At 34.2% G+C, this 24,685-nt stretch overlaps 1 protein-coding gene across 4 annotated transcripts in view; it reads right to left on the reverse strand.

Annotated features, from left to right (window-relative positions):
- LOC105488276 (MAM and LDL receptor class A domain containing 1) overlaps positions 1-24,685 on the reverse strand; it is a 1,027,522-nt gene that overhangs the window by 514,369 nt on the left and 488,468 nt on the right. For all 4 annotated transcript variants that reach the window (XM_071070418.1, XM_071070419.1, XM_071070417.1 and 1 more), the window contains one exon: positions 760-847. In XM_071070418.1, coding sequence (XP_070926519.1) covers positions 760-847 — 88 coding nt within the window. The remainder of the gene's footprint in view (positions 1-759; positions 848-24,685) is intronic.

Consider the following 24,685-nt stretch of genomic DNA (forward strand, 5'->3'; position numbering starts at 1 on the left):
CCAGCCTCTGATCACTCCAGGGAGGAGATCATGTTCCCTCTTATCGTGCACTTTAAGAGTTCTCAGTCTGAGTGCCAAACTCCATTAGTTTAATACCCAGTCTTCTTAGATCACTATGTACTTCCCAGAATGGGTTTCTCCTCATAACACTATTCGAGGCCTGGGTTGTGTTTATTTTAGGTTATTTTCTATTATTATCTTTAAGATGCCTACTAGACATCCAGGTTAAGCTGTTGAGTAGGTAGTTAGTATATAAGTCTGGAGTTCAGGGGAAAGTTTGAAAGTGGATACATAAATCTGGAAAATATGTCATTTATGTCATTTTAATAGACATAAATCTGTAATATAGTGAGCAGATGGTTGACAATAATCCTTAGAAATATTTAAAGTGTTTCCAGAGAGTAAACTGAGAGGTTAATAAAGTATCCAATACGATGTAAATATAAGGCAAATGGTTGGGTTATTATAACTCCTTAAATATAATGGAATCACATTTTAAATTCAGACATGATTTTCTAGTACTTTGCATGTGGTAAGACATAGACATACGTGATTCAAACAGCTTCACTATGTTTGACACTTTAAAACTAATTACTAGCAAGGATCTAAAAATATCTTTTCCAGAGTTAATAGATTTGAGAAAAAGAATAAAAGCAAGGTCATGTTGGAAATTTTGTAGAAATGAAATATTGATTTCCTTGGAAGTTTTCCAAGTAAACAGATTTAGAGATAACTCCAAAGTGAAATATTCTCCCTTACCAGGGTAGAGGGTGCAGTCCAGGAATGACAGATCATCAATCGCAATATCTCCAGTGAAGCCATCTCCCACTGAAGCCTCCACCAATATCTTAAATAAATAAATAAATAAATAAATAAATAAATAAATCTGAAAAAAAAGAAGAAGAAGAAGAAATGTGTTTATGTGGTAAGGGAAATTTATGGAATGGATGAAGAGGAATTTAGAATTTACCCAAATATAACCTTCCGTGCCATTAAAAAATTACTTTGCAGTAGTCTCCATAAGTAGTCATCTTGCCTTGAATAATTCTAGTAACAGAAACCTCCATACTTCACTGAGCCTGTTAGACTCATGGAGCTCATTGCCTTTCTGATGAGTTTCCATTTTTGAAATTTCAGCATATTAGATTGATATCCACTGCCCTACAACTTTCAGCCATTAGTTCTAGATTTGTGTAGTTTTCTTCTGGTCCTTTAAGTATTTGAAGGCAAATAATTGTCCCCTGATCCCCCTGGGTCATCTATTTCCCAAGTTAAACCTCTTCATCTTCCTAGAAACCCAATTTTACCAGAGTTACTTGCTAGGATATACATTTTTAAAAGCTTTAAAGGTTTCTCACATGACACTGATTCTGTAACACTTTATTAAATTGGCTAATCGTGATTAGATCTCCTTCAGGACTACATTAACCACAGTGAAGTCAGATGACATTTGTGCTGCTACAGGAGCTGCAGTTCCACCAAAACTTAGTAAAATACGAAATATCACATATAGACAAACCACTGTAGTATATGGTAGATTGTGATTAGGGTTGAGATTTACTGTAATAGAATTAATCATGATGAATTATTTTAATACTTATGCAAATGCATTGCATGCTTACTAGGAATCCCAGCATAATTTAATAATAAAGAACTTCTAGCAAACTCAAACTTAGAAAAATACATTATGTTTTCCCATCATTATACGAACATATGTTTTCATTTCATTTTCCTCACAAATGTTATATGTGGGAGTTGAAGTTTTACTTTTCAAGCTCTATCCTTCATTCAAAGTTACCACATACATTATTTGTTGACATTCTCCTTGAGAAAGAAAGTTTTAAAAGGTCAAATTGCTGACCTCAAACCTCATAACACTTTCCCCAACTTTCTACTCTTTCTTGAGGTCTACCAGGATTTTCTCCCTGATTTGTCACTAAGGAAATTAATTAATTTGGGAAATCTTTCTGCATAGAACTAGTGGGCAAAGATAGTCCACCTAACATTGTTTGAACAACATTTAATGGTGTTATACAGGAAGTGTCCTGCTGTTTTACAATGAGTCTCTCCAAACATAAAAATGCATCCTTTTTCCCACCATCATCATGAATGAAAGACATTATAGGAAGAGAAAACAAAAATGTGTAAAGAATATTTAGTACAAAATCATACAATTAATTTCCATAAACCTAAACTAGCAGACAGAATTTGAAAGAACATACTACAGAAAAACATTTTCTGTTTTATTTTTAAAAATAGAGTTGGCTGAACAATTGGTGAAAAGGTACAAATACAAATTAATCACTAATAAATGTCCTGTACTGATACATGCAAATCCCACTGCAATACAACACAGAATATGCTTACAAATGGCTTAGAAGAAACAGCAAGATAAAGAAGAAACCAGGGTAAATAAAAATAAATACTATTGACTTGGTCTTACTCCTCATGATTATCATTACCTTATTAATAAGAAGGCATAGAAAATTGGTATTAACATCCCACTTCACAGAGAGTGAGGTTGTTGTAAATATAAGTAGCTGTAAACCAACTTTAGGGATATATACACATTCATAGCTCCATTCTGGTGTTCGGAGTCAATTGTTCCAAGATGTTTTTATTGTCTTTATATAGTCACAAATTAAATAATTGACTATCTATGAAAACTTCAGACAAAATTCTGTAACCCAGAGAGGGCCGTAACATGCTAGAGAATGTGATTTGCACAAGGCATTTTTCTTTTGGAATTTACTTGATGTTGCATGAGAAGTATTTTAATATTGTTCCTGTCTGCATTCAAAGCCAATGGGAGGACACAGAAACAATCCAAGACAGAAGACAGTTTGGTTTTGCTCTAATACACAACTTAATCATAATTTTTACCAAAATATCTTCAATTTGCTAACCCCTAAATGTTAGCATTCTTGAGAATTAATGAACAATAGTTACAATTTGAGATACCAAACTTGTCCATTTGTATGATAGTCTCAATCTCTTTTGAATATTTAAGAAAAGCATTTTTAAAAGACTTTTTGATAATAATCACACCTCAGGAAAAAGTTATGACTGTTAAAGTTTAACCCTACTTTAACCCTATATTTAATTTAGTCTTGCAAAAAAGCTTGGTAAATTATTCTAAAATACTAATCCTAAGAAAATGACCACAAGAAGTATAAACCCAAATGCCTCTATTATGAAAATGTCACTTTCATTTATGATGTTTTTTTTCCCCCAGAATGAATAGAAGATTATCAAAACACAAGCATTATACATTGTATGTAAGATAGTATTGCTATTCTGGAAATTAGGGAAGCCAAATTTTACTCCTAAGTCCCATCAGTACCTTATGGAGTGCCTCAAAGGACAACTGAAAATCCAGTTTAGTTTAAATGACCTGCCTTATCTGTACAGGTCAATTCTACTAATATTGGAACTATCATCGTCTTGGAAATGTTATGAAGTGAACCAGCTCATCCAAGTTGTTCTTTGCATGGGCTGCCACCTGCTCCAAGTAAAGACAGACTGGCCTTGCCAACCATGTAGGAACTTTGAGGTTTAAACATTAACAAGGCTCTAGCAACTTTCCTGAACTCATCCTTCTATATATTTAGGAAACTCTGAATGACTGACCAAAAATTTTAAATGATATGGAAACGATTGTCCTCACACACAAACACATGTTTTAGGCTCCATTAACTCATAAGAGAAACTGAATTAATTCAACCTGCTGCTTACTGTCCCTTTAGCCATCATGTATTTGTAAAATATTACACAATTCCAATACAACATATCAGTTTTTTGGTATGTTTTATAACTATAATGTATTTTCAGATACATTATAAATTTATAAATTTTAAACAAGAATTTCTGTCTCAAATATATTTTATATAAAGATACATTATATTTAAGGCAGAAATTCCAGTTTAAAATTTATAAAAAGCACATATTCTCTGTGTAGCAACTGGGACTCCAATGCATTCCTGATGAGAATCCTAAATGGCACAGCCATAATCATACAACTAATTTGGCAGGTTCTTATAAAATTAAACATACACTTTCAAATGACATGGCAATGAACATGTAAGTATTTCTTTATTCAAGATAAATGAAGACATGTCTAAACAAGAACCCATTAATAAGGTTTATAAGGCTTTATTAATAATCTCCAAAAGCTCAAATCAATCCAAATATCTTCCAACTGGTAAGCAGACAAGCAAACTGCAGTACATTCATACAATAGAATACCACTCCGCAACAAAAAGGAACAGTGATGTATGCAACAACAGCTGTGAACCTCAAAAGCATTATAGTAAGTGAAAGAAGCCAGACTCAAAAGCCTGTATCATTTATCAACTGCTTTTATGCCGTTTTAGAAAAGTTAGAATTATTGGTGTATTAGACTACTCTCATGCTGGTATAAAGAACTGTCTGAGACTGGGTAATTTGCAAAGAAAAGAGGTTTAACTGACTCACAGTTCTGTAGGTTTGGGGAGGCCTCAAGAAACTTACAATCGTGACAGAAGGGGAAGATAACATGGTGACAGGAGAGAGAATGAGACCCAAGCAAAGGGTGAAACCCCTTATAAAACCATCAGATCTTGTGAGAATAGTATGGAGGAAACCACCCTCATATCTTCACCTGGTCCCACCCTTGACCCATGGTGATTATTACAATTCAAGGTGAGATTTGGATGGGGACACAGAGCCAAACCCTATCAATTAGGAAAGAAATCAGATTTGTGTTGACAGAAGCTGTGGGTATAAAAGGAGGAGATTGACTATATCAGGAAATGGAAGATTTGGGGGAATGGAGGAGATATACTCTATTTTGGTTGTGGCGGTTGCTTACACAACTGTATACAGTTGACTCTTAAACAACATGAGTTTGAACTGCCTTGGTCCACTTATGTGTGGCTTATTTTAAACCACACACAATAAAAAATATTTGTGGCTGTGAAAGATGTGTATACAGAGGGCCAACACTTTGTTCCCAGTGCAGGACTTGAGTATGTACTGATTTAGTTATATGGGGGCAGTCCTGGAGCTGATCCTCTGAATCCCAAAAGACAACTGTACATTTGTTGAAATTCATAGAACTGCTCACCTAAACAGGATAAAATTGACCTTTAAATCATATCTCAATAAACAAATACAAAGCATTTATTCTATATCTATTGCCGTAAGTCATCAATGTGTCTATTACTTTCACTTTTTTCTCAAATGCTAACTTAATGTGTGGCATTTTATAACAATAAATTACATATAGTAATCTCAAGAATCTCAATCTATTCTTCAATTTGGCTATGAACAATCTTCTCTGGCTATCCACTTATAATTTCCTAGAGGAAAAATATTTACACTCTTTCTTATACTTCTTAATGACACCCACATATTTTTCACTGGATTTTCCAATAATTAAAAATGCACAAACAGAATGAAAGGCATTACATGAAGCTCTCTTTTAGCCCATTTTAACACCTGACTAAGGTGTTAAGTAAACTCTTATAAACACATCCAGACAACTATCTAATATTTAACCACATAACCTACAATTCTTGGGAATTTTTAGAAAGTCACCTTAGAACTGCAAACTTTTTAGGTCAATACTGAGGGAAATATTTGCTGGATACAATTTATATTGTTTTTTAAATCATCTTTGCAATTGTTTACATAACCCTGAAACCAATCTCTATGAAATAAAACTCAGATTTGGCCTGACAAATTTTATGACTCTAACTCTGTGGCTGACTTATCACATACACAAGACTGCAGAATAATTGGAGTTTTTCAATTACTATAGTAGACATATGAAAACCATTTATCATAAAACAAAAGCCATAAGTGCCATATTAAAACTGTGTGAGAAACTGGGCGCAGGAATGGATAATAATAATAACATTGTGGCAACAGTAGAGACAAAATAAAATGCTGGGATAGATAAGTAGTCAAGAACTGTAAGAGGATTACTGACCGAAAAATATGATGTCTACCAAATCTATGTTCTTATTTTGGGAAACAAAATCATGACAAAATTTATGTTGATCTTTTGGCATTACATTGTATTTCTTCTTAGCTAACGTCTGGCTTATAGCTTGCTGAGAATTTTTGATTCAAAAAAGAAAAATGAGTGCCTACTTAGGCATTGTGCCAAGTGATCCCATAATTACCAGGAAGAAATAAATTCATCCCCATCCTGACTATCTCACCATTTACGACAGAGAAGACTAAATGGTGGCCCTTGGGCTGAACTCAGTCCATAACAGTTTAGCTTAACTCCATCAGTGTTCTTGAGTCAGACTGGTTGCCAATATTTTAAAAGTAGGGTATCTCACAAGAAGACATTGCTCCTCAGCTGCTGTAGACACTAGTCTACCCTATTATGCACCCACATCAAGGTTGTCCGTTGCCATTCATTATTTTAAACCTCACCTACTGTATTAGTTCATTTTCACATTACTGTAAAGAACTGAGACTGGGTAATCTATAAAGAAAAGAGGTTTCATCAATTCACAGTTCCACAGGCTGTACAGGAAGCATGCCTTGGGAGGCCTCAGGAAACTTACAACCATGGCAGAAGGCAAAGGGAAGCCAGAATTTCCTACATGGCTGGAGTAGGAGGAAGAGAATGAAGGGGAAAGGGGGAAAGTGTGACACACTTTTAAATAACCAGATCTCATGAGAATTCCCTCATTATCATGAGAACAGTAAGGGGAAATCCCACCCCCATGATCCAATCACCTCCCACCAGTCCCACTCCCAACACTGGGGATTAAAAATCAACATGAGATTTAGGTGGGGACACAGAGCCAAACTGTATCACCTACTTTTTTCAATTAATGTCCCATGCCTGGTTCCCATTGGGTTTGCCAGTCCTTGTGCAGTTTAAGGCAGAAAGAATGAAGGGCCTGAGATTTTACCCTACTTGGAAGCTAATGAGTTAATCTGCCACTATTTTATTTATATATATATATTACAGAAAAGACGGGAAAAAGCAACAGCCAGAGAAGTACCTTCCATTTCCACAGGGCAACATGAGGAGGCCTGGATGTTTACCTGCATGTGACACAGTCACACCCATAGGAGAGGAATCCAAAATGAGGAGACTGTAGCTGGAATAGGCTGCTGGCAAGTCTGCCCATTCTCCCCTCCAGAGAAAGAGAGGTGGCAAGGAGAGCTTATTTTTACTCTGGAATGTAAGCAAATGTCTCAAGGTAAAGACCATTTAAATATGCCCTTTGCTCAAAGGCTGAACTGTGCCAAACAGAAGAAATCCATGGAGAATTATCTCCAAACAGCACAGTTGGATGGTGCTGCATGGTTGAAATATTTCATTTTTGGAAGCATTATGATCCCTTAATTGTCTTCTAATATATCTGCACATTGGAATGGTTAAATCAACTCAGCCTCCCTTCCCCTAATAAAATGTCTCATTTTATACTCTTCTGAAGGAAGGAGTCTCATTTGTTAGTGTCTTCCAGATTCGACCACCCACCTGTCGCTTGCCCACAAAATCTTTTCCCATCAAGGCCTCTGCTGTGTTGAGGGCAGAGAGTAAATAATAACAATATTAAAACAGAAATCAAAAAAGGTTTAAGAAATTGGGTCATTCAAAACCTCAGACATGTTTTTTTACTTACATAGAATTCTTTCTGCTAATCTTACTGAGTGAAAGAGAATCCACACATTGAGAGGGAGAAGGAGGGAGGATGTGGGGAGCTGATCTTTATTTGAAATGTAAACAAATGTCTTACATTACACATATCATCACACATATCATCTCTAAGTATTCAAGTCATATGAGATTAATTTGCTTTTTGCGGTTTTTAAAGGATTCACAAACCACAAAGTTCATTTCAGTTCCATTTTCCTCTGTGTGTTTTTAGGCGTACAAAAAAAAAAAAAAAAAAGGCCAAAATTGGGTCACATTTCTGTTTTTGCCTCCAATACATAACAATGCCTTCCTGAAACCTGTCTAAGTGAATTTTAAGAAGAATAAATGTTGATCATCTTGAAATTAGTTTGCTACTTGAAACTCTGCACACTCATATGCTATTTTAAAATACCCTCAGAGAACCCATATACCCTGTAACCCACTTCGCATCTCATATATTATTTGAATGAGGACAAATCAGTTTCAGTTTTTCCAATCCTAAAAATTATATGGAACCTATTTGACTAAAGGTTACAAAGGATTTAATTTAAAAAGGTCCAGTTGATACTCAAGAAAAAGGTGAAGACGGTTCAGAGTTATTGATTAAAATTTTCAGTAAATGTTATTATTATTTTAAAATGACCTAATAAGGTATAATAAGATTTTAACAGAATATAATGTAATACTGTCCAATCAATAGGTTCACACATGCCAAAATTAAATTCTTATTTAGGAAGCATAGTTTTAAAATTATTAAATGTTATTTTTTCCCATCAACAGACTAAATTTTTTATCTTCCATACCATTAAAAGTATTTTTAAAGAAAAGAGTTGAACTCTAATTTATTATTTTTAATATACGAGTATTTTTACAAAAATCATAAGCCTTTCATTCTCTTTGTAAAAGGAGACACCAAATCCCATTTTTACCGCTATTTTTATGTTTCTATGTAGCAGCTTAACACTGATGCAGACCTAAAGCAGAAATAAAAAAAAATGATAGATTTAAACCCTACTTAAACCTTAACTAACCCACATTTGTCTTTTGTTTTAGCTCAGTGTCCCATATGCCCACCCATTAGTTACTGTGAATTAGAAATTCTATCTGAAGTTCCAGGTTAGATGTTACTTCCTCAGAGAAGCCTTCCTTGACCACTCAAGGTGAGGTTTATTTTCTTTTTATTTTTACAAACTTCTCATAGTTTATAATCACGTAAGTATTTGTGCGTTTAGTGTTTGTCTTCCCTATGAGACTTTAAGGACAACCTCCAGGAGGGACACTGAAGGACACAAGGGCTGCAAACACAGCATCTAGCACAGTAACTAGCACATTATAAGCTCTCAATGTATTTTAAGGAAAAATGAAACTTCTCCTTTCAACTAAAACTGTTGGTGTTACACTTGGTGCCATGCCATATCCCACCTGTTTTACATAACATAAAACTATCGAAAAAACAAATATGTGCCAAAGACACTGATTACGTTAATATTTCACACTATCTAAACTGCCGACAAATCCTGCATCCTTTTGCTTTGAAACCGTGTCTTTCTCTTCCTTACACAGCCTAGTTCCTGAATTCCAATTCGACTTCTACCTACATTTATACAGTTTTGTCGTGACCATCCTCCTTTTACCATTCCCCAACTTATGCCTTCATTTCCAAGTCCTTTCCTTCAATCTTCAGTTATTTATCAAGCATCACTTTCTATCTGGAGTAATATCAATGTCATTTGTTAGATGAATTAAAATATATATACACACATACATACATATGTGTGTGCATATGTTTTAATTTATATTATACAGAATTATATTTAATAATACATAATATATAATTCATATAAAATATATAAATTAAAACATATATACACATATAAGATATACATGTATATGTTATATATCTGATATACATGTATATCATATATGTTACATATCTGTATAATAGCTATTAGTTGTGGCCAGTCTTACAACATATTTTTTTAAATCTATAATTTTAATACTAAATGGGTCCATAGAGAACATTTAGAATCTAAAATTCTTATTTTACATTTGAATAAACGAGAACCACAAAATTTAAGTAACTCATCCATAGGCCCACAGAAAGACCATTGGTTAAATGATGTCCAAACAGTCAAAGAGTCTAATTCTTGACTGGTTTAAAAGGTCCAAATGATTCAAATTTTTACTTTCACTTTCTCTTTTACTAGGCTTCTTAGCTTTTTTTACTGATCACATAGTCACTAATAGGTGTTAAATGACAGAGGAAGCTATACAAATAATACAAAACCAATTTAGACAGTTATTTATATTTAAATAACTATTCTTACTATAAAATTTTAACATCTACCAAGTGGTTAGCATTATAATAATAATATAACATTTTCTACATGTGTCACACTTTATTTTTTTTTTCATGGCACCTTAATATTCATTATGTAACTGACCTTGGACCCTTACAAGAGGAGCAAGTTCTGTAAAATAAATGTTTTTCCAAAATAAACACTTTTTTCAATTTAGATTTTAAAATCTCATTTTAGTGAAAATAATAACTGCTTTTGAAACTATCAGATTAAATTAAATTTGGCTTAAAGCTTCCTCCATACTTAGTACCTTAGTACTCTGAATCCCTACATAACAAACAGCAACCTAACTTATTATGTAAACAACCTGCAATTAACTAAGAGTATACTCTCATAGCTGAGTGTCAATCACAGCAGCCAAACTTCAGCACAAATGATTAGACCATGTCCATATAAAGCAAACGCCTTATCACACCATGCTCAAATAAGGCAAATGCTGAGCTCTAAGCAATCAAGCTGTTTGTGTATGTCACTTCTTTTTTCTGTCTACAAGTACTGCCTGCCCATGTTACTGGGTGGAGCTCTCTGAACTGCTCCTGGTTCTGAGTGCTGCCCAATTCATGAATCTTTCCTTCCTCAATTAAATTATGTTAAATTTAATGTGGGTAAAGTTTTTATTTTAACAAAAACCAATGCTGTTAATAATATTTTCTTCTTTAAAATTATAGTATTTCATTTGAAATGTAACTTTAAAGATTTTTATTGTCAAGTTCTTGTCCACTTTGTAATTGCTCTTCAAATTTGACATCCTTGAAAATAAAAATATAATGTTAATGCTATCTTTTTAAATACTTACACATGGAAATGCTTTGGTGTCATCTAAGCCACTGATTCCCAAAATGGTATTTGAGGGTATGTTGAACATTAACCGTGACATCATGTGTACATTATAATGTAGTTCGGGAGTGGGGGAATTTAGCTCAGCAAAGTCTATAATTTAACATACATTTCTCCTCACAATAAGGCTAATATATATATAACAGACCTTACAAGACCAAAGAATCATAAGAACACAGGAATATTCATAAATGTCGCAAACCCTTTAACATAGAAACTAAACATCACTCCTTAACTACTTGAAAAAAAATAGATAATTTTAATTCTAGAAATCTAGAGTAAAATCTTTTTGGTGGTTTAGACCTTGCAACCCAAGTTATCCTTGAATATTTAAGAGATATTTCATTACTTATGTGATTTGAAGTAATTTAATTTTTCAACATGTTGAGGGTCATAAATTTCTTAAGGCTTTTTGTTTTTGTATTTCTTTTTCAGTTTCTGAAGATGTGGCAGTAGAACAACCAACTGCTCTTTCATATGAAAGCCCTTTGGCTTTTCTATTAAAAAAATTCCATTTGCAAGAACTTTCTGGATCTTCAGTTCATGAGATCCTAGGTACTTTGTAGACTAGCTATGCAAATTAACTATTTTTGATTATATATTTGGTCAAAGTTTTGCTAAACATCTTTCATCATAATTTCACTAAACTATGTTGCAGCCTTTCTCATTATACACATTTGTATAATGGGATTTTTGATGGCAGTAAGTCACACAACTAAGAAAAAAGAAACACACTGTTGTATAGAGCCACATATTCATATTAAGCTAAGTGATAGAGAGCATCTCTATACATCAAACTGATGAAATTGTCCATTAATGCTTTTCCCAAACTCATCAAGTATATATCTGTACATACAAAAATAAAAATTAAGTACTCAATTCTGAAACATTAGTATACTACTTTCCCTGAAAACTGGGAATTAGTTATGAAAACCATTCTCATTGCATTATCTGGCAGCTCAGCAGGATGGTCCTTTATCTCAGTTATGCCTGGGGTAAATATTCAAGCAGTCACCTCAGCTTCATCTGTCACAAGATAAGCCTGATTTCTACTTTTTGTTCATGTACTCTGGGGTCCAGCCACTGCCCCAGGGTCCTATTTAAGAGGATGAGTTTGTCTCAAGCAGTGCCTCAAATCAGAAATCCGTTTAAAGCATTAGGTCAGAAATTCCAGATCAAATTACATCCAGGCCTTTTCCCCTTCATGCCCAGGCATTTTACAGTAGAAGAAAATAAGCACTAGCGCCTCATGCCAGCCTCTTACAGTGTCTCCCCCTATATTCAGCTTGCATGTGGTCTTCAGTGGACAGTATCCCCAGAAAGTAACCATAAAACAAAATGCCAGTTACTTAATACAAAATGAAAATGTAACTCTACATGTGTCTGAATATTTATGCTAGCTGGTAATCAAAATATGGTTATCAGGAAAGGAAATCTACTTGAACAAAATCAAGGATAGAACTGTTTGCTAAGCAGATAAAACAGAGGGAAGGAGGTGTGGAATATTCTATAGAGATAGTAACAGCAAACTAATACAGTCAGTTTTCTACCAGCTAGAAAGGGATAGTGCATTGACACCCTCTCCTTTCTACAAAACTAAAAGCACAGATAAAATCTTCACCATTAACAAAAGCTCTTATTAACTGTAAGACACACCATCATTTTTTGTGATTCAGCTACCTTCCACTGACTGCATTTAAGTTAGCATCTTTGTAATGCAATTCAAAGAGAGAATATAGGGTCCTTGATGCTATTTAGGAGATAAGCTAGAATGAATTGTCACATTTACAATTCATCTCAAGAAATTTTTTAAATAAATTGTGACATTTAATCACATGGCACTTACTTTACACATCATTTAATCTAATGTTTCCCCAATTTGTCTTTCTTACCATCAGAACCACTACCAGCTTTTGCTAAAATACAGATTCTTAGGATTCTCCTCTGTAGCTTTCAATATTGGTGCTTGTAGGGAATCTGCATTTTTGTATAAGACTTTAGGATTTTCTGATAATTAGGAAAATTTAAGAGCTAATAATCTAATCTAAGTTCTGTGTTAAAGAGGACAAGTGGATTCCCAGGGACATAAAGTCCTTTGCCTGATAACTGAGATATTTTATAATTTTTCACACACATGCAAATAAAAGTCCTATAAATATAAATTACTTGACCTAATAACTGAGATAAGAGTGAATCATCAATTCCTCTTAAATCAAATTTCTATCTATTCAACCACGCAATGTGGAGAGAATACAGTATGCATACATTTATTTATTTTATTGTTTACAAGAAAATTTTTGCTATGTTTTCCCTAGACTATTGAGGATTCATAGTTTGTACCTTGTAGCCTCCTGTAAAACCAGTCAAAGCCTACACAAAAAATTCATTTGTAATTTAGATGAGCTCTCTATTTCTACTTCCTAAGAATCTATTCTGCTTTCTCTAGTTCCTCACATTACCTAGATTATAGTTCAAAATAATGCTTCATCTCATTGTGAACTCTCAGTGTATAAGCTCATGTGGAATCTAGGACTTCTTCAATGACAACATTTCAACATTGAAACAAAATTAATACTACTGCAGTCTGAAAGTCACTCAATACACAATTTATTTGTACCTGCTTTTCATCCCTTGGATTCTAAGAGGTATGCTCCAGCAATGCTGCAAGCGCAATGACAGAGTTTATGAGTTACTGAAACATAATTTAACGTCATCTAAGATACTATTCTGACTTCTCTCTTGATGGTCTTAGTTCACCGCCACCTATGGGAGGTGCAGAGAAGCAACCACCTGACAAGGACGTCTGTATTTGCTCTTAATTTATACCCAAGGCTGGGATGTTTCATATGATAAAGAGACCAAATGCAGAATTAATCTATATTTGGTCTGGGAGTTGATCTCTGCAATAATCAAACCTCAAAGGCAACCTGAAATCTAAGCTACATATTAAATAGCTTGGTTTTTAAGTTGCATGTTGCATGTATGCTGGCTTCACAGAAAATGCAAGTAGCAATGACCATTTTTTTTAATTCTTTTTTTATTATTATACTTTAAGTTCTAGGGTACATGTGCATAACGTGCAGGTTTGTTACATATGTATACTTGTGCCATGTTGCTGTGCTGCACCCATCAACTCGTCAGCACCCATCAACTCGTCATTTACATCAGGTAAAACTCCCAATGCAATCCCTCCCCCCTCCCCCCTCCCCATGATAGGCCCCGGTGTGTGATGTTCCCCTTCCCGAGTCCAAGTGATCTCATTGTTCAGTTCCCACCTATGAGTGAGAACATGCGGTGTTTGGTTTTCTGTTCTTGTGATAGTTTGCTAAGAATGATGGTTTCCAGCTGCATCCATGTCCCTACAAAGGACACAAACTCATCCTTTTTGATGGCTGCATAGTATTCCATGGTGTATATGTGCCACATTTTCTTAATCCAGTCTGTCACTGATGGACATTTGGGTTGATTCCAAGTCATTAGCCCTGGAGCTCTCCTAGTTCTGAACCACATAGAAATCAAATCTTACCAGACTTTTTTTTTCTTTTTTTTCTTTCTTTCTTTTTTTTTTTTTTTTTGAAGCAGGGTCTGGCTCCGTTGCCCAGGCTGGAGTGCAGGGCATGATCTTGGCTCACTTACACCTCTGCCTCCTGGATTCAAGTCATCTTCCCACCTCAGCCTCTGGAGTAGCTGAGACCACAAGCATGTGCCACCATATCCAGCTAATATTTTTATTTTTGTACAAATGGGGTTTGTCATCTTTCCCATGCTGGTCTCAAACTCCCAGACTCAAGCAATCCACCTGCCTTGAATTCCAAAAGTACTGGGATTACAGGTGACAGCCACTGTGCCCAGCAACTAAACTTCCAAAAATGAATTTTACATAAAATTATCTAAGCATGCAAGGAAAGATAAGAAGCCTAAGGAACCAGTGAGTTGAAGAATAAATGCAGTTTAAATCATACATTAAACAGCATGATGTGATGTGGTAGGAATATCACTTTACATGCCTTAAAGTATGAGTAAAAGGTCTTTTCTTAGAAAATTGGATCTTAGTTTAGGATATCTTTAGATAGGAGTATGAAAAGCCGTATCATATTGATGATTAAAGTGCTTCCTTTGGCTAATTTTAAGGATAGGACATTTACTTTCGTATAATTCATATGAATCTTAGAGTTAAAAATAAAACTTCCCTTTTCAAGTCCTTACTTTCACACATTTTTTGCATTTCTTTCACTTTTGTGTTAATGGCCTGTGTCTTAACATATTCTATTAAGCCTTGTGAAAACACATACTTTGTTTTCAGCCTCTTCAGAGAACCATCACTCCACCTCCTAGGCTTCTGAAGAAGCAGACCCAAGCTTATTGTTATTACATATTTCTAAAACTAGGTGACCAAGAAAAATTGATACAATTCCAATCATACCTTTAAGTTAATAATCAGGTGTATTCTGTCCCCAGGGCAAGAGGTAAAGACCCAAGAGTGTTGGTTGTCTCATTGTGCAGCTGGATAAACAAATCTTAATGCTTGAAAATGTTCAATGGTTATTCTCACATTGATTGTTGATAACTATGTGTAACAACATGAAAAGAAAAAAAAATCAAAGAATTACATCTGAGGATAACATACAATCTCTAAGGGCAAGAACAGCACAAAAATTCTGCCTCAATTACTATTGAAATAATATATTTATCTTGTGAAGTCTACAGTGGCTGGTTGTAAAGATTAGGCATTAGCAAACTTTTATAAAGACTTTTTAATGAAAAAGTTATGAAATACAGTTTTTAAAAGCTAAATACAGCCACACCAATTTTTCACATTCTCTGGGCTGCTTTAATGTTGCCATTAAAGAATTGATTTAGCTGTGACATAGATTCTATGTTCCATGGAGTCTACCATTCATAAAGATGTAATGTAAGGTAACAACAATATAAATTTTGTGTGTAGAGGGGAGAAGTCAAGGGTATTTTTATGTGACAAAAGTTAAGTTGTTATCAGTTTAAAATAGTGTGTTATAAACATAGGACTTTGTACGTTAGCTTCACTAATGAGAAAGAAACAAATTACAGCAGATACACAAACAAAAATGGAAAAAGAAACAAAGCTTAGCACCACAGAAAATCACCAAACTACAGAGGTAAACAATAAGAAAGGAAGACCTGAACAAGTAATCTAAAAAACAATTAATGAAATGGTAGAAGGAAGTCCTAATTTATCAAAAATAAACCTGAATATAAGTGGATTAAACTCTAATTAAAATATATAAATTGGATAAATGGATTCAGATAGCAAAACCCCCCTATATGCTACCTACATGATACTTACCTCACTATTAAAGACAAATAGACGGAAAGTGAAGAGATGGTAAAATATATTTTACGCAAACAAATGAAAAGCAAGCAGGAGTAGCCACAGTCATGGCAGATTTTAAAAGGCTTTAAGTAAAAAACTATTTAAAAAAAAACAAAGAGTGTCACTGTATAATGATAAAGGGGCCAATTCAACAGGAGGACGTAACATATCTTAGGTGCAACTATATAGGTACCCAATACCAGAGCACCCAGATATATAAAGCAAATATTAGATTTAAAGGTAGAGATAGACTGCAATACAATATTAGTAGGAAACTTCAACACTCCACTTGAAAAATGGACAGATTATCAGAAGAGAAAATCAATCAAGAAATGACAGACTCAAACTATACCACAGACCAAATCGACCCAGCAGATAAAGAAGATCTCATCTGTTATGGTTTGGCTCTATATCCCCACCCAAATCTCATCTTGATTGCAGCTCCCATAATTCATACATGTTGTGGGAGGGAACCAGTGGGAGATAACTGAATCATGGGGGCAGCTTCGCCATACTATTCTTGTGGTAGTGAATACGTCTCATAAGATCTGATGGTTTTATAAGGGGGAACCCTTTTCACTCGGTTCTCATTTCTATTTTGTTTGCCACTATGTAAGACGTGTCTTTCACCTTCCACCATGATTGTGAGACCTCCCCAGTTACATGGAACTATGAGTCCACTAAACCTTTTTCTCTGTAAATTACCCAGTCTCGGGCATGTCTTTATCAGCAGTATGAAAACGGACTAGTACATCATCCAACAGCTGCAGAATACACATTATTCTCAATTGTACACCAAACGTTCTCCAGGACCAATCATATATTAGGGCACATAGTAAGTCTTAACAAATTTAAGAAGACAGATATCTTATGAAGTATCTTTTCTGACTACAATGATATAAAGTCAGAAATCAACAACAGGAAAGCCCTTGGAAATTTTATAAAAACATGGAAATGAAATAGCATGCACCCAAGAAACCAATGGGTCTAATTAAGACATTAATAGGAAAATTTCAAAAGTCACTGAGACAAGTAAGAATGAAAATCCATCATACCTAAACCTATGGAACATGGCAAAAGCAGTTCTAATAGAAAAGTGTAGTAGTAAAAGCGTACATCAAAAAAGAACAAAGATTTTCAAATTACACAGCAAAATTACACACTTCAAGTAACTAGAACATCAAGAACAAACTGAACCCAAACTTGGTAGAAGGAAGGAAATCATAAAGCTCACAGCAGATATAAATGAAACAGACACTAAAAAATATTTCAAAGACAAAAAAAAAAGTGTAAAGGTAAAACTGACAAAACCTTTAGCTAAACTAAGACAAAAAGAGAGAAAATTCAAATAAATAAAAGATGAAAAAGGAGACATTACAACTGATACACTACAGAAATACAAGGGATTGAAAGATATTACTCTTAACTATATGCCAACAAATTTGATAATGTAGAATAAAATGAATAAATTTCTGCACACATACAACTACCAAGATTAAATTGTGAAGAAATAGAACATCTGAACACATCAATAATGAGTTTGGAAATTGAATCAGTAATAAAACATCTTCCATCAAAATAACCACCACCACCACCACCACCACCACCACCACCACCACCACCACCCAGGACCTGATGGCTTCACTGCTGAATTCTACCAAACAGTTGAATACCAATTCTCCATAAATTTTTCCACAAAAGTAATGAGGAAGGAATACTACCATGCTCATTTTATAAGGCTCACAATACCCTGATTCTAAAACCAAAGACACACACAAAATGAAAATGATAGACCAATATTCCTGAAGAACATAGACACAAAAATTCTCGACCAGATAATAGTAAACTGACTTCAACAGCACACTAAAAAGATTATTCACTATGATCAAGTGGGATTCATCCCAGGGATGGAAGGATGGTTTAATATGCACAAATCAGTAAATATGATACACCACCATAATAGAAAGAAAAACAAAAACAATGTGATCATTTCAATAGATGCAAAAAGAGCACTCAACAAAAGTCAACATTCCTTTATGATAAAAACTGTCAACAAAGTAGATATAGAAGGAGGGTACCTCAACACAATAAAGGCCATATGTGACAGAACCACAGCTAACATCATATTTATGGGGAAAAGTAAAATGCTTTTCCTCTATGATATGGAAGAAGACAAGGATGTCAACTTCCACCACTTCTATTTAGCATAGTACTGGAGGTCCTAGTCAGAGCAATTAGACAAAAGAAATAAATAAGAGGGATCCAAACTGGAAAGAAGGAAGTCAGATTGTCTCTGTTTGTAGAAAATATGATCATATATATATATCATATATGTGTCGCATGATATATATATGATCATATAGATATATATGAGCTCTCTCTCTTTAGGGTTCTTTCTATATACACTTATAGATATATAGAGTGAGAACCCTAAAGACTTTACCAAAAACTACTAGAAATAATAAACTCAGTAAAGTTGTAGGATACAAAATCAACACAGAAAATTCAGTGGTGTTTCTGTATGCTAATAGTGAACTACCTGAAAAACTCATCAAGAAAGGAATTCCATTTACAATAGCTACCAAGAAATCTGCAGATAAATTTAATCAAGGTGATGAAAGATCTCTACAATGAAAACTATAAAACACTGACGGAAAAAGAAATTACAATAAACAAAAAATGGAAAGACACTATATACTAATGGATTGGAAGAACTGATACTGTTGAAATGACCATACTAACAAAATGTCCTAGAGATTCAATGCAATCTCCATCAAAATACCAATGAAATTCTTCACAGAAATAGAAAAAAAAATCCTAAAATTTGTATGAAACCAGAAAAGACCTGAAATAACCAAAGCAATCCTGTGCAAAAATAACAAAGCTGGAGGCACCACTCTACCTGACTTCAAAATATACTACAAAGCCATAGTAAGCTAAACAGCATGGAACTGGCATAAAGCAAACACATAGACCAATGGAACAGAATATACAGCTCAGAAATAAATTCTCATACCTAAATTCAACTGATTTTCAAAAAAAGGAGTCAAGAGCACACATAGGGGTACAGACAGTCTCTTCATTAAATGGTACTGGGAAGACTGGATATCCACATGTGGGAGAATGAAATTAGACCTCTATCTTTTAACTTATACAAAAATCAACTCAAACTCAATTAAAGACCTAAATGTAAAATTCAAAACTATGAAAAACTACTGGAAGATAACATACGGGAAATTCTCCATGACTGGGTTGGACAAGAATTTTTTGAATGAGACGTCAAAAGCACAGGCAACAGAAGCAAAAATAGATAAATGGGGTTTCATCAAACTAAAAAGCTTTTGCACAGCAAAGGAAACTTAATATGAGTGAAGAGACAACTTACTTACAGAATGGGATACAATATTTGCAAACTATACATCTGCTAAGGAGTTAATGCCCAGATTATTTAAGAAACTTAAACAACTCAACAGCAAAACCATAAGTAACTTATTTAAAAATGGGCCAAATTGGGAGGCTGAGGCAGGGAGATTCCCTGAGGCCAGGAGTTTGAGACCAGCCTGACCAATATCGTGAAATCCCTTCTCTACTAAAAATACAAAAATTTAGCCAAATGTGGTGGCGTGTGCCTGTAATCCCAGCTACTCAGGAGGCTGACCCAGGAGAATTGCTTGAACCAGGGAGGTGGAGGTTGCAGTGAGCCCAGATTGCACCACTGCACTCCAACTTGGGCAACAAAGCAGGACTACATCTAAAAAAAAAGGGGGGGGGGAACAAAATACACTAATAGACATGCCACAAGAGAAAATATAGAAATGACCAAAAGGAATAAAAAAAAAAATGTTCAACATCACTAACCATCAGGGAAATGCAAATCAAAACCACAATGAGATACCAGTTTACCCATTAGAATGGCTATTATCAAAAAGGCAAAATATAAAAGGAGTTGGCAAGGAAGTGGAGAAAAGGGAACCCTTACACACTGTTGATGGAATTGTAAACTAGTGCAATGATTAAGCAAAACTTTACAGAAGTTCATTAAAAAAATAAAAAATAAAAAAACAATCATTTGATCACATAACCCAGCAATCCCACTACTGGGTATATATCCATAGGAAATGAAATCATTGTGTTTGAGAAATATCTGCACTCTCATGTTTACTGTAGCACTATTTCTAATAATCAGATATGGAATCAACCTATGTGTCTAAAAACAAGTAAGTGAAGACCATGTATATATATATTTATATGTTATATATTTATAATTACATGTATATTATATTTTCTATTATATATTATATATAATTACATATTTATAATTATGTGTAATTTTTTATATATATATATATATATATGGATACACACACAATGAAATACTATTCAGCCATAGAAATGAATGAAATTCTGCCAGTTGCAACAACATGAATGACCCTGTAGGATATAATGTTAAGTGAAATAAGCCAGACACAGAAAGCAAACACCGCATGATCTCCCTCATATGTGGAATCTTAAAAAAAAAAAAAAAAATAGTTAATAGAGAAGTAGAGTAGAATAGTGGTTACCAAACAGTGAGGAAGAAGTGGGGAGGGGAAAATGGAGGAAGATCAGTTAACAGGTATGAAATCACAATTATATAGGAAGAATAAGTTGTAGTGTTCTTTGCACATCAGTGTGTGACTATAGTTAAAAGTAAAGTATTGTATGTTACAAAGTATCTAGAAGAAAGGATTTTGAATTTTCTTATTACAAAGAAATGATAAATGCATGCGGTAATGTATATGCTAACTATCCTTATTGGATCATTATACAACATACATATTCATTGAAAAATCAAATTGTATCCCATAAATCTACATAATTACAATGTGAAAATTTTTAAAAATAAAGTAACGAATTAAATAGCAATTTTAAAATGTTTTCAATCACCAATGCAAAGTTTAGGAGCTTTGTTCTTGACTCAGCCTTAAGACTGAAAACTAATGTATTAGAAATATTTGTAGATCCTCTCAATTTTGAAAGAATCCTAGCTAAACTATTGAAATATAAAAAATATTTTATGTAATATGCTCTTAGGTATATTCTTAGATGAACTCTGCTTTTAGATGAAGCTTATAAAAATGAAAAACATATCTGAAATAAAATTTTAAAGTATTTGGAAAATTACAGCTTAATCTATTAAAGACAAATTTTCTGTACAGTAACCTTCCTTTTTATGTGCTTTTGAAATGTGATATACAATTATTTTCCCTGATGTGAAGCAAAATATGGAAAGTTGGTATTTTATCTAAGAAGTTAACTTAGAAAGAAAGAGTGAGAGGCAGAGGAATGAGGGAAGAAAAGAAGGCTGATTATGGGATGCCTTATCAAGTTGCTTAATGCCGTATTGGAACCTAATAGGCCTTCTAAGGAGTCTTATTACATAATGCAAGACTTGTCAACTGGGAGGAGGAAAGGGCTTTATTTTTGACTGGTCACAGGTTGCCCCATGGGCATAAACTCTGCCAAGCTTCTAGGTTACACCTGCATGCGTATCCCACCTGGTTAAGTGAGAGGAGCCACAAACTGTGGGCCATTCCAGGTAAGTGTCATATCACACCCGCACCAATTAGTCAAAGCCTGGGTCAAAGCCTGTGCAGAATTGATTGCTACAGCAGAGGCTAAAATAAGAAATGGGGCTGAGAAAGTGAAAAGCAGTGCCCACATGTATCCAAAAACAGGATGAAGATATCATTAGGAAAGAACAGATAAATTTTTTTTATTCATACAATAAGAGATGCATATGAACACCTCGAGGAGTCACCCATTTCTACTGTCAGCCTTTGGGCTTCATAACTGAAATCATTCTTCCTTCGTAATCCAGTCCCACATTTTCAACTACCCCATACGTTTATTATTTTAAATCTCTTTGCTTTATACTTTTCCCCTAGACTTCAACCAATTTTTTCCTTTATTGTCCCAACCCATGGACTGTTATTTCCACTGTGATGTCCCACAGAAGCTTCAAGGGTTTGAAATAGCTAAAAAAACAATGCATCTTTCTCCCTAAAACTCCCTCTCCCACTTCTAAATCTCAACTAATGGCTCCTCCTGTTATTCCCACCAGAATCCTGAATGATCCCTATTTCTCCTCATTCACTCCATACATGTAAATCTCATTAATGTTACTTTCTAGATATTTCATGAATCCTTTTCATTCTGTCTGTACTAGACTGTGTTCCCAGTTTAGACCCTGGTGGTTGGTGGTCTCTTACCTAGGTCTCTAACCTAGCGGTGTGTGTGTGTGTCCTGAGTATTTATTACTTCTGGCTTTTGTTCGTTGTTGAATATCCAGAATCTACAGGGAACTTAAATCAATTAGAAAAAAAAAATCCAATTAAAAAATAGACAAAGAACATGAACAAACACTTCTCAAAATAACATATACAAATGGCCAACAAATACATGAAAAAATGCTTAGAATCACTAATCATCAGAAAAGTACAAATCAAAACACAATGAGATACCATCTCATACCAGTTGGAATGGCTATTATTAAAAAGTCAAAATACAACAGATGCCAGCAGGACTGTGGAGAAGAAGAAATGTCTGTATATTTTTAGCTATAGCCCTACTTCAAACGTCTCCCCCTTACAGCCAAGACAGCAGCCTATCTAAAGAACGCTTACCTGATTGAAACCTTCAATGGCTCCCATGGCCTACAGGTCAATGCACTAATTCATGACTGTAACATCTGAGACATCCTTGATCTGGCTACTGGTCTAGCCCTCTCTGACTCAAGCTTTATAAACCGTGCATTCTGGAACTTTTTAGTTGTTTCCCACGTCAGCATGCTACTTCCCATCCATGTAGATTTGCAGAGACCTTCTCATCTTTTTAATTCCCAACTCCCACTCTCAACATGGGCCATCTCCTACCCATGCTTCAAAACCTAAACAAAACAACACCTTCCATGACACCACCATACGTAGTCAGATGGCATCCCCTTTGTAGTGTAGTTATTTGCTTGTGTGTCTGTCTCACTCTGATCTCTTTAAAATGAACTCCAAGAGGGCAATGATCATCTACTATTTGTGTTAATATCTCCACCAAGTGGCATAGTGTCTGCAGTATAGTAGGAGCTATTTTCAAGGAACAAAAGATTGTATCTATACCAATAGACATGAATTAGCACTTTTTTTTTTTTTTAAGATAAGCTCCCTTTGAACTAAGTCAATGTTTACAAGGGGAGTTATACTAAAAAGTTCACTTTTGCTGCTTACGTTTCATTTCTTTCAGGCAATTAATTCATTGTTATTATCAAATCGATACTTTTCATTGATATTGAAAAGAGAGAAATAAACTAATGGCTATCTCTATTAGAGTACATTTGTTCATATCTAACAGTAAAATGTTAATTATCTGAAAGTCAATAATAAAATATAAACTGTGATCTTAAATGTTTTTAGGGCCTTGAAAATAGTTAGAATTCATGTCAGTATACAAAAAAAGATAAGGAGGGTATTTTTAAGATATGAAAAAAGTTTATTTTAGTTTCTTAATAGGGATTTTTGTGACCCTTACAACATGCAAGAATTATAGAGTTCAATTAATTATAATTTTTAAAATAGAATTTATAGTTTTAGAATTAGAAACAATTTATAGATCATTTTATTATTCTTTTGAGGAATCAGGTCATCAGAAGATCAAGGAACACCTATAAGGTCACTAGATCCCTTGATGGAAAAATTAAATTTTAGAATCCAGGTATTCTAACTCCTGTCTTGATACTATTTCTACTTTATTATGTTGCTTCCCAGGGCTTTAAAAAATAAAAAAGCTGGGAAATTACCTTTGCTTTGCATGTAGAACACCAAATATCAAACTCATCATAAAAGCATAACATGTATACATCAAAAACAAAACATAAAAACTTCATATTAAAACCATCTCAGAACAATCGAATATAATAGGGAAACCTTTTACAAAGGCAACACTCCCCCTTAAAAAAAAGGAACCAATTGGAGAAAAAAGAAATTCAATATAAACATGTTGGAATATAACCTAATTCATTTTAATCCAATGCTTCAAATTGAAGCAAACTGGCACTAATGTTATTTTCCTTGATCATTACAATCTTGTTTTGCATTACGTTATGCTATGCTTTGTATTAAACATAAAATCAATTTTTCATCTTAACACATGCTAGAAATACATGTTGGAAATCAGTAGAAAGTGTATTTGTTTCTAACTATTTTTTTTCTTTGAAAAAGGTTTGGAAAAAATATCTTTTACGATTTTAAATTTTAATAACTTAAAGAATGTAATTTTTTTATTTGTTTTTGAGATGGAGTTTCTCTCTTGTCACTTAGGCTGGAGTACAATGAGCATGATCTCAGCTCACTGTAATCTCCACCTCCCAGGTTCAAATGATTCTCCTGTCTCAGCCTCCCGAGTAGCTGGAATGACAGACACTCTCCACCACACCTGGCTAATTTTTGTATTTCTAGT

This window comes from Macaca nemestrina, chromosome 9 (assembly GCF_043159975.1).
Source record: "Macaca nemestrina isolate mMacNem1 chromosome 9, mMacNem.hap1, whole genome shotgun sequence".
Classification (NCBI taxonomy): Eukaryota; Metazoa; Chordata; class Mammalia; order Primates; family Cercopithecidae; genus Macaca; species Macaca nemestrina.